At 31.8% G+C, this 14,852-nt stretch overlaps 1 protein-coding gene across 2 annotated transcripts in view; it reads left to right on the top strand.

Moving 5' to 3' along the window:
- Window positions 1-14,852, top strand: part of LOC145329963 (uncharacterized) — a 48,866-nt gene that overhangs the window by 120 nt on the left and 33,894 nt on the right. Inside the window, exons 2-7 of one of the 2 annotated variants that reach the window (XM_080174464.1) lie at window positions 88-156; window positions 220-695; window positions 2,267-2,380; window positions 6,948-7,130; window positions 7,517-7,594; window positions 7,890-7,999. In XM_080174464.1, coding sequence (XP_080030590.1) covers window positions 104-156; window positions 220-695; window positions 2,267-2,380; window positions 6,948-7,130; window positions 7,517-7,594; window positions 7,890-7,999 — 1,014 coding nt within the window. In that variant the 5' untranslated portion in view covers window positions 88-103. The remainder of the gene's footprint in view (window positions 1-87; window positions 157-219; window positions 696-2,266; window positions 2,381-6,947; window positions 7,131-7,516; window positions 7,595-7,889; window positions 8,000-14,852) is intronic. The other variant, XM_080174473.1, reaches the window with a different exon arrangement.

Genomic DNA, 14,852 nt, shown 5'->3' with positions numbered 1-14,852 from the left:
TTTTTCTTTTTTTTTTGATTAGTTCAGCTTCCAGTTTTCAAAAAATGAAGTTATTAAAAATAACAATTAATATCTTATCCATAATAGTCTAAATTAACCAGAAATGGTTCGAGTTTTAACAACACCTGAAGTGTATCAACAATTTCAGTATGAAAGGTAAGTTTTAACTTTCATTTCTTTTAAAAAAATATAAATCACCTATCTTTGTATTTTTTTTAGAAATATTGGACAACCACAAAGTATTGAGCAGGGTACACCACAACCTTCTACCTCTTCCAGAAACACAGCACAAACTTTAAGCACCACATTAACAACTAAGGATGAAGAAAATGAACCTGACGCACCAGGAATTTCCTCTGGTCATGAGCAAGGACATACAGAATCTCCAGCTTTAGTTAGCTCCCAAAGGCTTCAGTTAAACTCTAAAACCTCTTCAAGTTCTTTAAATCCATCACAATTACTACCCGCAGTATTATCTACAGCTCCAGAGGGATCATCTTATAGTGATCAGGATATGCCTTCTGCCACCAGTTCTCTATACCAATCAAAAAGGGATCAATTTCATAATACTGAAAATAGTCCAATAAATCCTGATGGAATGTTAGCCGCAAATATATCAAAGAAACCATTATACCTGGATTCAGTACCAGGCAGATCCTGCCAGAATTTGGAGATGGATGCAACCACATCACAAGGTGATATTCCATGTTATGTTTAACAAATTGTGGCTAATGCCTCTCTTATCTAAATATCAAATATTCCACCCCAACCCCACCCTCCCTATTTTAAACTGTTCCTGGTATAGTTTTCACCTCTGTTTGAATTCTATTAACAGAGATGTGTTGATTAATTATGGAAACCCGAACTTTAGCCTTCCCCTGGGGCCGTTTCTTGCCCAATATTCCAGTCGTTCTCACTCTTTCCTAATGTTTATATTACTCCCTCCCACTAACATATGTTTGCATAATGGTGCATTTTCCCTCTTTCCTTCCAGTTTCAACAATACTTTCTATTTCAAATCATTGCTTCTCCCCTTCATTAAGTTGAACTGCTACCACTATGGGATAAACTTAGCAAAAAAAATTTTGTCTGTTGAAGAACATAATCTTCAAAACTGTACAAAAATAAGAAATACATTTTGTTCATATTTCCCTAGTCAAGAATTTTCAAAAACTTTGATGTATTTTATGTAGTACTTTACTGATAACATTTAACCTGATCAAACACTAATGTGGCAAAAAAACATACATACTTTTATATTAAATTATTTTATCATAAATTTTTTTGGTGTATGTCAAAATTTGTTTTCTTTTTAAATTGATTTTGCTGCTATGTAACTTATTGCCTCCTGTTCATTAGAGAAATGGAAGGATAAATGATGTTGTCTTCCCTTTGATGAGGATATGCTCTCAGTTTTTAATAACGTCGGTGTTTCTCAGAGATCTTAAGGAATGGAACAATGAACATTAATCTGATAAATCTCGAATTAAAGCACACAAAATTATCCCTTTTATAGATTAAAATTGTAAACTTTAGGGGGCAAAATCATTTTCAGTTCAATGTGCATTCCCTCCCTGGTGTTTCTGGATGCTTGTGTGTGTTTTCATTTGGTATCATCAGAGAATGTCTAAAAACTAAAAATATTTATACCTATGGTTTCTTTCATATAAATATAAAGTGTGAATATGTGTAATGTTATGAGTTTAATTGTTTTGCTGTTATCTAACGAGATTTTCTTTATTTACCTACTAATTTAATGGTAATAGAACTAAAGATTGGAGAGAAAAAATAATTAATTCAGAGCTGGATCTTTAAATGTGTAGCCGTTGCCGTAGCCGTGGCCAGAGGTACAGCCACTAACCTAATAGCGATCTTTAAATCAAATTGGCTACGCGTGACCACGGCTATATGCGATCTTTAAATTACAACCACTTTTTGAATTTTCAGTAAAAATGTAAATAAAATAATATTACGTAAAAACTCCAAACATTTAAAATCCATGTTTTATTGGCAGCACTGGCAGTGGCGACGGCTACAGCTATGGTTGCGACTACGGCCACGGCTACGGCTATGGCTACGGCAACGGCTACACATTTAAAGATCCAGCTCAGATTTGAATTAAGAATAGTGTTAGCTTAATGTTTTGCTGTTTTTGAGACAGTTTAATTACCTATCAAATACAAATATATTAACAAACTCCATTGTTTAGAACTTTGATCATTAAAAAAAGTTAAAACTTAATTCTAAAAAATACTTAAATTCTTAGGAGCTGATATTGGAATAGATATTGAGACTGCTGAGAATGGTTTTATTCCTGACATGACTGTCCTGCTGTCAAGGGAAGAGGACACACAGGAACCTAATGTGTATTCACGACCAGGTATCTAAATTAAATTTCCTCTTTATATAATCACACAGAGTTTTGTTTTGTATGCAAAAGAGTCTTTTAGGCTAAGGGAAGATTTATAAATATTGTGGGGGATGGGGGTTACCCCAACCCTCTCAAAACTAATGACCCTTGGAAAAAATTCCCTTCCTAACATATTTTTTACTTAAAAACTTTTTAAAAATATAATTAAAAGTATGTAGATGGTAGACGTACCCCAATCCCCTCAATTCACAAGTCCCCATAGAGGCCTGTAGGGGCGTAACCGCTAGTAAAATATATAGATAAGTACATCTGTCAAACATGTTTAGCCCTGTTAACTTAATATAGATTTGAATATGCTAGATCAGCAAGAGGATATTGTCATGAGTAAAACTTCTCTCATTCTAAAATATTTCAGTTTAGTCAACACTTAACCATTACAGATTTAAATCTTTTCGAATACAAACATTTCACAATTGTATTACAGTCATTTTTGACAGACAGAAAAAAACAGTTTTGCTCACCCATGTTAATTTATAATTTTCCTCATGAACTAATAATTATATTCCTTTCATTAGAAAGTGAAAAAGAACAATGCAAACTAAAAAGTTTTTTTTGGAATAATTTTCATTCATTTTCCACAAAAATGTTTTAGTTGTAATGTAACTTGTGGCAAACAAAGTAATGTTTTTTATTGAACCAATATAGTTTATATTATAAGAAACTTAATGTTTGTCTTGTTTACAAAGTTAGTATATATGTTTCCCAAGTCAGGAATAAGGATGTACCACCTGAAATTGTTTTTTCACAATCCGCTTTTGCTACAGTCATGAAAAACAATTTAAAAGACATAACATTGCTTTGGCAATGGCTATAGCCCTAGAGGTTTTTTAAGGGGATTGAATGCTTAAACCTGTCATTTTTTAATTTTTTTAACTCTGTAGAACTTCTTTGATTCCATATCCTTGATTGTGTTTATTTCTGACTGGCAGACAACACACAAGACATATCTTTTCCAAATATTAAAGAGTGTCTCAAAAAAACAAAAAAAATTGAAATGTCTCAATCAATGATTTTTGAGAGTTTAAAACCTTTTTCTAATAATACTCAGTTAAACTTTTAACTAGGTATCTTAGGTGATAAGACAATTAATGCTAAACTAATGTATATCTCCAATGATGATAAACAAAATTAATTCTTTGGTAGATTAAAAGTAATGTATAAATGGTTTGTCTCCTTGAAGTTATATGCAAGATTTATTCAATTATGAATCCAACGAATATGATAATGTTTTAAAACTTTGGGTACCATGGTATAATTTACAGTCCAATGTCTTCTCCCTCCTCTCTTTTAACCCTTACAGATCGGGGGGGGGGGGGTCATATTGACCCCCCCCCCCTCTATTTTTTCAATGTCATTTTTTTGTAGGTAAGATAGAGAGTTTTGACTTCATGACTTTTTAAGTTTAGTAATTATACGTCGGCAAGAGTTGATTTTATTAGGATATCTGGTCTGTGTCGGTCGTGGTGTCCGGTCAAAGTCGGTTGGGTAGCACCAAAATCAAAAAAAAATTCTAAATAAATCTTAATTTCTACATTATGACTTTGTATATAAGGTAGAAGCCTAAAATTTTTTTGGTGAATACTGAGATATCAATGACCTTATGAGAAAAGTGGTGTTATGACCGTTTGACCGCACCCTGACCGACTTTATGACCGATTTTTGTCCGGCTTTTACTACAGACATATATCATGAATATCGTGTCTTCTATTACAGCTAGAGACCTATAATTTTTTTTGGTAAATCCTTGAGCAATAATAAACAGATAAAAATATTAATTGGCGCCGCCAACCGCCGTTTTACCGCCGTAACCGCCAAAAATGGCGGTTTCCGTTATTTGCCGTATTTTGGCGATGATCAGAAAAAGTAATTTTTTTGTTATGAAAAATAAAAGTTCGTCCTAAAATTTGGTCATCCTAGCTGCAAAATTGGCCGCTCTACAGCTGTTTTAAAATTTAGCGGCTGGCCGCTAAAAAGCGGCTAAGGAGCGGTCTGACCGCTATGACTAGAAAAAGTAATTTTCTCTAAAAATACACATGAACCACCAGAAAAAAAATTTACGTCTTTATCTGTAACAGAAGCCGAGATAGAGGGGGGGGGTCAATATGACTCCCCCCCCCCCCCCCGATCTATTAAGGTGGGAATAGGGGCCCGATCTGTAAGGGTTAACTGAGAAAAATTTACTTACATTACAACAATTTTTATTACATTTTTGTGGCCACCATTGTAAATCATGTCTATATTAGGACGGGAAAAATCTAGGATATGTGTAAGTGTATTAGAAACCATACAATTGTTATTTTAACATAATTTCCTAGTAGTTGTAGTAGTAGTGAACATTAGTAGTATAAATTTATTGCAGCATGCATTGTGTATTTTTACTAAATTAGAGGATTAGGTTGTATTATGAACAAGGATGACAACATCCATAAGTAGCGAAGCACAAAAAATTGTGGATGGTAATACGTAGAAGTAGATTTAAAGTGTATTTATTTATATCAAGAATAGATTTATTGGAGAAAATAAACACAAAACCTTGTTTTATTTTGTATGATGAAGACGGTTAAAGTAAATTACATACTAGATGCACATAACAATGGGAAAAAATATTTTAAAACTGTTAATGCAAAAAGTTTTAAAATAAGACCAAAAATACCAAAGATATGGAGAAATATGTCAAACATTTAAAAATAGCCCAAAACCTGCTAAAAGGCAGTTTGGCCGCCATTGTTTCTTTTCTTAAAACGCCAGAAATTTAATTTTAATATCTTTAACTGAAAATTTTTTGAAAATTTGACCATAAACACCAAAGATACGTGTAAAAATGTGAAAAATATAAAAGTAGCCAAAAACCTGCAAAAAGGCAGTCTGACTGTCATTGTTGTTTTCTTCAAACTACAGGAAATTTAATTTTGATATCTTTAACTGAAAAAATTTTGAAAATCGGACCATAAACACCAAAGATATGGAGAAAAGTGTGAAAAATATAAAAATAGCCAAAAACCTGCAAAAAGGAAGTCTGACTGTCATTGTTGTTTTCTTCAAACGACAGGAAATTTAGTTTTGATATCTATAACTTAAAAAATTTCGAAAATCGGACCATAAACACCAAAGATATGGGGAAAAATGTAAAAAATATAAAAATAGCCAAAAACCTGCAAAAAGGATGTCTGACCGTCATTGTTGTTTCTTCAAATGACGGGAAATTTAATTTTGATATCTTTAACTGAAAAAATTTTGAAAATCGGACCATAAACACCAAAGATATGGGGAAAATTTGGAAAATATAAAAAATAGCCTAAAACCTGCTAAAAAGCAGTCCGACCGTAATTGATGTTTTATAGTTAATTGTGCTCCTTAATGATGGGAATGTTGTCAAAAAATTTCAGCTCTCTATCTTTTATAGGAGCTGAGAAAATCACGTTTCCCCCAATTCATTAATTACGGACGGACAGACGGACGGACGGACAGACGGACGGACATTGTGAATTATAGAGTAGCTTCGCTACTAAAAAGTGACTATTGATCTGTAAAAAAAAGGTTTGTCTGTATTTTTAGTTTTGTAATCTTACTCACCTAGACTTTTATATGTCTGTTACATTACCTTTGCTAATGTAATTTACTCATCTGCTATATGAGATATGTTTCTGACTAATGAGCAATGGCATCTATTCTATAATTTATTTTGTCCGTCTGTCTATCCCTTTTGCACGTTTACTTTTATAAAATGTTTCTACTGGAATTTATGAGGAATTATGGAATAATTTGTTATGTGATTGAAAATGCACTTTAAATTAATTAAAGATTTACATTATTTAAAAACTTAGGTACATTTTAATTGATTTTCACAAAAATTTTAATAGTTATTTCTCGTATCGTATTATAAACGGCTTTCCGCGGATATAGAATGTACAATTATAAGATTAAAACTAGTTTTTTTAGCCCCGAGGTGCCGGAGGCACCGGCTAAAAAAACTGGTTTTAATCTTATGATTGTACATTTCTATATTTGTAGAAAACTGGATATAATGCGATGCTAGACATAGTTTTTTCGTATGGATGAGAACCGGTTCCTGTCCACCGGATTCGAATGAATACGAGAAAATGATTTTCCTAACATTCTAAAAGTTCTAGTTGTCAATAGGTTGTGAAAAAGGGCGAAAGTTTTTGAAATTTTATCTATATTACAAAGTAGAATAGTGTCTGACCGTCCATTTTTCGGATCTCGCTAACCGCCGTACCTATTTGGCCCTGCTTTCAGGTCCTACGAAGGTTTAAGGCCAATTATCAAAACCCCAAAAGGATAGTTTTTCGAGATGTTGTATTTTTTTCCATTCATAGTAGTGTGGGGTTTTACATGAGTCTATGAGAGAAGCAATAGTATAAGGCAGTAGAATGAAAAAAAAATCTCGATAAGTTAAAACGACCAAGCTAATATTGCTTGATTCACTTCTACAAGAAGTCGTTATTTACAGAGATTTTTTTTCTTTGAAAGAACTTATGATTTTATGTACTTTTAGATGATTCTGCTGAAAATGCACTAGGCAACAAATGTGAATCCGATGAAAACATTACTGAAGATTGTATTGACAACCCTATTGATGATGTAATTGACAACACTGTTACAGTAGAAACACTTCCTGATCTTGCTTCCCTGTTTGTCACTCCTGCGGTTGGTGCAGTCATGTTTCCTAAAGAGAAAGGTAGGTTTGCAGTCCTTATTTACTAAAGTAATAAGAAGTATTTCTGTCTGTAAGTATGTCTGCTGAGATCTATGAAACGTTTAACCGATTCAATTGTTGTGGAAAGTTTAATATTGGATCAGAAAAAAATTTAGGCAATCTGGAAAGGGGGATGCCAATTCTCCCCCCCCCCAAAAAAAAAACAAAACAATTAATTGCGGTGAAGTAACATTTGCACCATCTACGGTCGGAGCTTCTAGTTTTTTATATGTATTTTTTCTTTAATTAATCTAGTAGTATATCATACGTCAAAAGTCTTAAATTACTAATTTCCATCATTCAAAGTACAAAAAAAAATTCGAGGTTAATAGTTTTTTAATATTGAAAAATACCTGCTTATTTTTTAGGGGAAATGTTAGATTCTGAAGAAATTCTAGACAGGCTGCACAGCATCAACCAAGTCAATTTGAAATCTTTGATAAGGAATGTTTTACCTACTCCCTTTCATTATATATTTAGAGTTTAAAGATTAGAAATATTGACAGTTTAAAATAAGAATTTTTGAACTTTTAAGACCTCATTTTTTACATGTCCAGAGTCTTTTTGGAGGCCTGCAGGATCTGAACCTGGATGCCTATAATTTATTAAAGATCATCAATCTTTCCCCTAAATCTAATGATAAAGACTAGGCTCTGCTCATTATTAAAGCAAATGTGCCAAACTCCCTTCCCCTCCCCCCTCCCTCCTTGTCTATAAAGTAAAACAAAGAAAAAAAAAGGAGACTGGTGGATGAAAATACAATATTAAAAGCAGCAATAGAGGAGAATAACAGATATTTGAAATATCAAATGAAAGAGTTGGACATATTGATGTCAAGAAACTTTCCCCGGGTAAGATATTTAATATTTATATTGTTTTCGTGTTATCAATTTTATATATATGTAATATGTATGTACTAGCTGCTGCACCATTAGCATAAAATGACAGTAAAAAAAGCATAAAACCATCCTGGAAGTTATGTGAAGCTATCCTAAAAAATGGTTTAGTTCAGTAGTTAGCGAGATATGAATGGAAAAAAGAATTACATGATTCATTATTAGAATAGCCTTAAACCAACATGGGACCTTAGTGAATTTTCTCTTATATGGACAAGCAAAAAGTAATAAAAGGGGTACCTAATGTATATTGTATATAGGTAAATATTCTATTATTATTGCCTCCTTTAAATAAATAAATGAAATAAAGTCAATTAGATAGGAAATATATTTGTCAACACATGTAATAACAAAGTTTTGGCTAAGTATGACACAAAGAGAAAATTTCCTAAACTTTCCAACTGGACCCTTCTGTAACCCCCCCAATTCCTCCATCTCACAGAGGAAAACAAAATAGAATCAGAAATGCAGCTGACTTAATATTTGACCCTTCTTAATACATGTCCGTTGCAAAGGTCTGGATTACTTATAACTGTTTTCTTAGTTATTCTGTATACAACCCCTTGTTCTACCCTGCAGTCAGGGACGTCCAAGTGGGGTAGGTGTAAAAGGGTGATTACTTCCCCCCCCCCCAAATATTTTATTGTTATTATACCCCCCCCCCCACAAAAAAAGCTTGGACGTCTTTTCCTCTATAATATAAAGATACCCCCCCCCCAAATGAACCGGAAGGTAGGCACCCCCAAATCCCCCCCCCCCCAAGTAAAAATCTGGGACGCCCTTGCCTGCGGGGCTCTCATTTATCACAACTTAGCCTCTTAGTCATCTTTCCATGTAATATGTGTATTCTTTGCAAACACCAACAGTAACACTCGTCAGATAATAAACTTTTGTTTACTCGACATTTGTCTGAAAGTCCTAACTGTGCATGTTAAATAAATTGCGCCTGTTTTGAGAAAGGGCATTCTCCCTAATCTTACAATGGATTTTATTTCCTTGTAAATATATTAAGTGAATATAAAGAGAGGGCTGTACCTTAGGGTCAACTTGCACATTCAAGGACGATGCACACAATGTTCGCACTCACTATCATTAATATTAGATTAGAACACTCTAGTTCTCACCAAGAGACAATACAATATAGAGATACAATAATATTAGATTAGAACACTCTAGTTCTCACCAAGAGACAATACAATATAGAGATATAGTAATATTAGATTAGAACACTCTAGTTCTCACCAAGAGACAATACAATATAGAGATAGAATGATATTAGATTAGAACACTCTAGTTCTCACCAAGAGACAATACAATATAGAGATAGAATGATATTAGATTAGAACACTCCAGTTCTCACCAAGAGACAATACAACATAGAGATACAATAATATTAGATTAGAACACTCTAGTTCTCACCAATAGACAATACAATATAGAGATACAATAATATTAGATTAGAACACTCTAGTTCTCACCAAGAGACAATACAATATAGAGATAGAATGATATTAGATTAGAACACTCTAGTTCTCACCAAGAGACAATACAATATAGAGATACAATAATATTAGATTAGAACACTCTAGTTCTCACCAAGAGACAATACAATATAGAGATATAGTAATATTAGATTAGAACACTCTAGTTCTCACCAAGAGACAATACAATATAGAGATAGAATGATATTAGATTAGAACACTCTAGTTCTCACCAAGAGACAATACAATATAGAGATATAGTAATATTAGATTAGAACACTCTAGTTCTCACCAAGAGACAATACAATATAGAGATAGAATGATATTAGATTAGAACACTCTAGTTCTCACCAAGAGACAATACAATATAGAGATAGAATGATATTAGATTAGAACACTCTAGTTCTCACCAAGAGACAATACAACATAGAGATACAATAATATTAGATTAGAACACTCTAGTTCTCACCAATAGACAATACAATATAGAGATACAATAATATTAGATTAGAACACTCTAGTTCTCACCAATAGACAATACAATATAGAGATAGAATGATATTAGATTAGAACACTCTAGTTCTCACCAAGAGACAATACAACATAGAGATACAATAATATTAGATTAGAACACTCTAGTTCTCACCAATAGACAATACAATATAGAGATACAATAATATTAGATTAGAACACTCTAGTTCTCACCAAGAGACAATACAATATAGAGATACAATAATATTAGATTAGAACACTCTAGTTCTCACCAAGAGACAATACAATATAGAGATAGAATGATATTAGATTAGAACACTCTAATTCTCACCAAGAGACAATACAATATAGAGATACAATAATATTGGATTAGAACACTTTAGTTCTCACGAAGAGACAATACAATATAGAGATACAATAATGACCCAGTTCTCAACTTTTATAGCCTTAAGTGTGCCCAGTACCTATACCCATTTCTTCTTTAAGATATGGACAGACCAACCCACCAGTCTTAAGCGAGATCTTTCTTGACGCACTGCAATATACTTATTCAGCTAGAGTAGGACATTGTAATTGCAGATAGAATTAAGAAAGTTTGTTTAAACACCTTTTAAGATTTTTATTAGAATAATCGTTTAAACAAACGTTCCGTACAAATGCTTTATTAAAAAAAAAAATCCGGAAATAAAGAGAAGAGAGAGAGAGATGAATACCATTACAGACAGATAGAAATGCAGACACAGACAGGCTAGTTTACAACAGAGTAGCTGCGTTACAAAAATTATTATATTTAATTTCATTTAAGAACTTTACAAGGTTGAACTAACTTTCCCTTATATGTATTTCTCCTTATTAGGGAAATGCATAGAAAATGTACAGATTAAGAATACTATCGTTTACAGTTGCGCCCTTAAAACTTAGTGACTCTGAAAACGAAGAAAGATGGCAGAAAAATAGCAAACCATTCTGGGACCTGTATGGAGAACTCAATCGTTTCAATGATAAGAGATATTTTAACGGACAAATAAAAAAAAAACTTTTTTTTTAATATCACAGTTACTAAGTTAGTTTTTAATTCTTGTTATATTTTACTTCATTCTTATTTGAAGTCGTATTTATTTAACTTAGTGTTATATTAATGGATTTATTTAGAATGTATGTAGATATTACGACAGGGGAAAAATTTTCTTCAATTTAGGTTGCTACAATGGACATCATTTATTGGTCAGGTATTGGATATAGGGTAAAAGAATATTAGAGTATATGATAATCTGGTGTAATATCCAAGTAATAATATATATCAAATCCATTGTTATATTAGCTACCTGCCAATCTATCCTTAAAAAATTTTGTATAAATGAAACGCCTCACCCCTATTGAAATGAAATATTTCCCTTACTTATTTAAGATGTATTGTATTATTCTATTTGTTCAAGAAATTTTTAATTTTACTAACTCCAGGGATCTTAAAGGATAAAACAATGGATAATAAACTGATATTAACCCCTAATTATGATTGAAATTTTTAGTTGAAAAGTATGGACACTAATGGTTAATAATCAGCCTATAGAAGTATTCAAAGTTTTTTAGCAAATGAAATAGAAAACGTGCTCCCAAAATTTTGGGTACTAGTTTGATTTACAGTCCCCTTCCTCCCTGACTAACTCTCCTCCTCTTTCGTTTCACTCTTTTTTTCTCCATGTACATTTTACATCCACCCTTCCAGTAAAACAAAGAAGCCTTTATTCTAGTTTAAAATTTAAATAAGTTACATTCTTTTGGTCAATTTAATTTATCACTATAAGCACATAAACACAATGCAATGTCGATTAAAATTCTAATCTTTTTTCTTTTCAATAAGTTAATCTGTATCTGAATTTCTAAGAATATTTTACATACCTAATATTACCCTTTGAAAAACTAACAATTTTCAATAAACAAAAAAATCTAATGGAATTTGAAATGTTGAAATGTAGGGTTGACCTAAGTCTGATGTTTGATAGCTATGTATAAAGAATAAACTACATGGTAATAATAACAATCTAAAAACCTCGGTAGAAAATGGAAACAATTATACAACCCTTTATTTTTAAGCAAGTATTAAAATATTTTACAAAATCTTTTAAACTCCAATTAGCCCACCCATAACTGATTTAGACATGTCTAAGTGAAACTGAGTTTATTAGATTTTATCCACAGAATGTAGAAGAAAACATAGTAAAATGTTTCTGTACAAATTCATTCCTTTTAAATATTAATAAGCTGTTGTGCCTATAGCATTTAGGGAAGGGAGAACCTAAATACCCTTCCATCCCGAGACCTATATGAAGCTTCTCTAAAATTACAAAACTTAGAATGAAATAATCTGTAGGATTTTATTAGTAAGTGGGGAACTTTAAAATACCTGTCTAGCCCTCTTAATAACGAAACTCTGGTGTATTTAAATATATTTTAGGGGTAGCAGTGTGTGTGAGTGTTAGCTTTTATGTGACAAGTCAGTGTTGCTTATAGACATATTAATATTGACTTATAATACAGCTTTGAGGTAACACGTGCCTTTTAAACTTTTAAATTTTCTTTTATACACATTTTTTGTATAAATGAAAGTGGTTAATCTATTTAGCTCTAATGTTGTTTTAACCTACATTTAGCATAGAATCAACCCTATCTGTGACAAAGGGAGGGAGGGTAGCCAGGGATAGAGATTGATAATCACTAATTTGTGTATTTAAGTACTATCCTGAAACAGGGATCTCAAGGGACAAAACAATATTTGATTTATCGATGTACAGTACATCCCTAATTATGTTAAACAAAATTACCATTTCTACAAATTGAAATCATTTGTGGAAAAGTTTGGACACTGTTTGTTTGTTCCAATTATTCAAGTACTAATGAGAGAATGTGTAGTCCAATGTCACCTTCCTTCTTTTTAAATCATACTTTTCTGATTTATACTTACTTAAATCATACTTTACCTGAATTAACAATGCTTCTATTTGTCCCCTTCTATCATGTAATGGACAGTTTTTGAATTGGGATCTAAATTAAGAGGGGGGGGGGGGTCAGGGCAGGTTGGGGAGGAGGGAGATTTAGGGATGATAATTAAAGCTTATCTCAACTATTGTCAAATATTAGAATTTACTTAGAACCTAAATGCAGAAATTGTTGATTTTTAAAGAAGCTATGTTTAACAATCTTTTTTTGGATAATAAGACTAAAATCATAAAAATTCATTCCATTTCTGTAAGAAGTTGAATTAGAAACATATTAAAAATGATATTGTTTGGTCTATATTGCTTACTCTATATTATCTTATGTTATCTAAAAGGGGATGAATGCAAAATTAAGATATCTTTTAATCTTTGTATTTAGATCTTGTCCAATTACCCGTTAATTCCTGTTTCAGATAAGATTTTAATTTCAACTTTATTAGGTATATGATCAACAAAAAAGTATAAAACCATATAATGTTGTTTATTTAATCTTAATGATTTTGTTAAATAAACAATTTTGGCTCCTCCCGTAGCTCTGTATAATATCAAAGGGAAGAAAGTGGGCAGATAGAATAGCATAAAACCGTTCCAAAAGCTTAAATTAAGAAATAACATTCTTAAACCATACTGGGAGCTATAAGGGGTTTTCAAAAAAAAACTTGAAAGTTTAATAGATAGTTTTATTTTTAAGATCCTAACGGACGAACAATTAAATTAACATTAAAATAGGATATTAAACATAATTTCATTTCAAATTTTGAGAAATTCTATAAACAATTTTACTTGCAATATTGGGGATAAATGATGAGGGTCAACCTAGGTCATTGTTATAATTCCCCCCCCCCTTCTCACTCCTGCCAGCTGCACAACAAATTTACTTTTCACACTTGTCTCTTTACTTTCTCTTTCATTCATTTTTACAAGCTGGCATATTTAGATTTTTAGTTTTTAAGGGGTTGTGAGCACTTTAAAGTTGTTACTTAAAAACAAATGCTTAAAATATATGATTTACTAAATTACTTGCCAGTCTAAAGATATTTATTTAAAAAAAAAACAAGAGGTAACAATCCAATTTATTTTATACATTATTTCTTTTATTTTTGTCATCCTCTTTAGAATGTTACGTATAGAAAAGTTCCAAATTAGTTAGCTTAATTTTTAAAGAAAATTCATTTAGTTTAATATACTTATGGAGTATAGTACATACTTCTATGAAATGAAAGAAAAAGATAAAAGAGCATAAAAACCCTTTGTCTGAAAATTTATAATTGTAGTTTTGAAAGAAATTTGAATTGTTTTGCTAACAATACTTTGGCTCGGGGGGGATATATATTGAATTAAATTAGAATAGCCAGGAATAAAAAGAATAGAACAAGTATTTTTGGCGGCCGGCCAATTTTGTTTAAGGACTTAGAGAGTAGTTAAGGGTTGATCTCCTATAGTGTGTGAGGGTTACTTATACAGACCTGCAGCTTATGTACATAGCTAGTTGCAGTGCAGGCAAATATGTGGCCGTTTAGAGGCAAAAATAAAGGTGAAAAAGGACAGGGCAAGAAGGAGGAGAAAGGAAAAGAAAACAACACTAGTGACGTGAAAAATAATAATAAAGAAAATAAAAAGGATAAAAAGGTATGAATGTAACATGTTCTTAAAATATCTATGATTTGAACACACAAAAAAAGTGCAATTGGCCGTCGGCCGGTTCTTTGAATAGAAATGTAATGCAAAATTTAGATTTCAGACACCTCTGTCTCATTTTTTAAGAAGAAAAAGCACCTATTAGTTAAAAAATACAAAATGAACTTAAAACAAGAATTAAGAGGTATAATGTTAAAATTT

The sequence above is a fragment of the Acartia tonsa genome, chromosome 1 (genome assembly GCF_053477335.1).
Source record: "Acartia tonsa isolate MP-2025a chromosome 1, ASM5347733v1, whole genome shotgun sequence".
In the NCBI taxonomy this organism is placed as follows: domain Eukaryota; kingdom Metazoa; phylum Arthropoda; class Copepoda; order Calanoida; family Acartiidae; genus Acartia; species Acartia tonsa.
The sequence above is the reverse complement of the archived record's forward strand: the minus strand, read 5'-3'. Positions and strand labels throughout refer to the sequence as shown.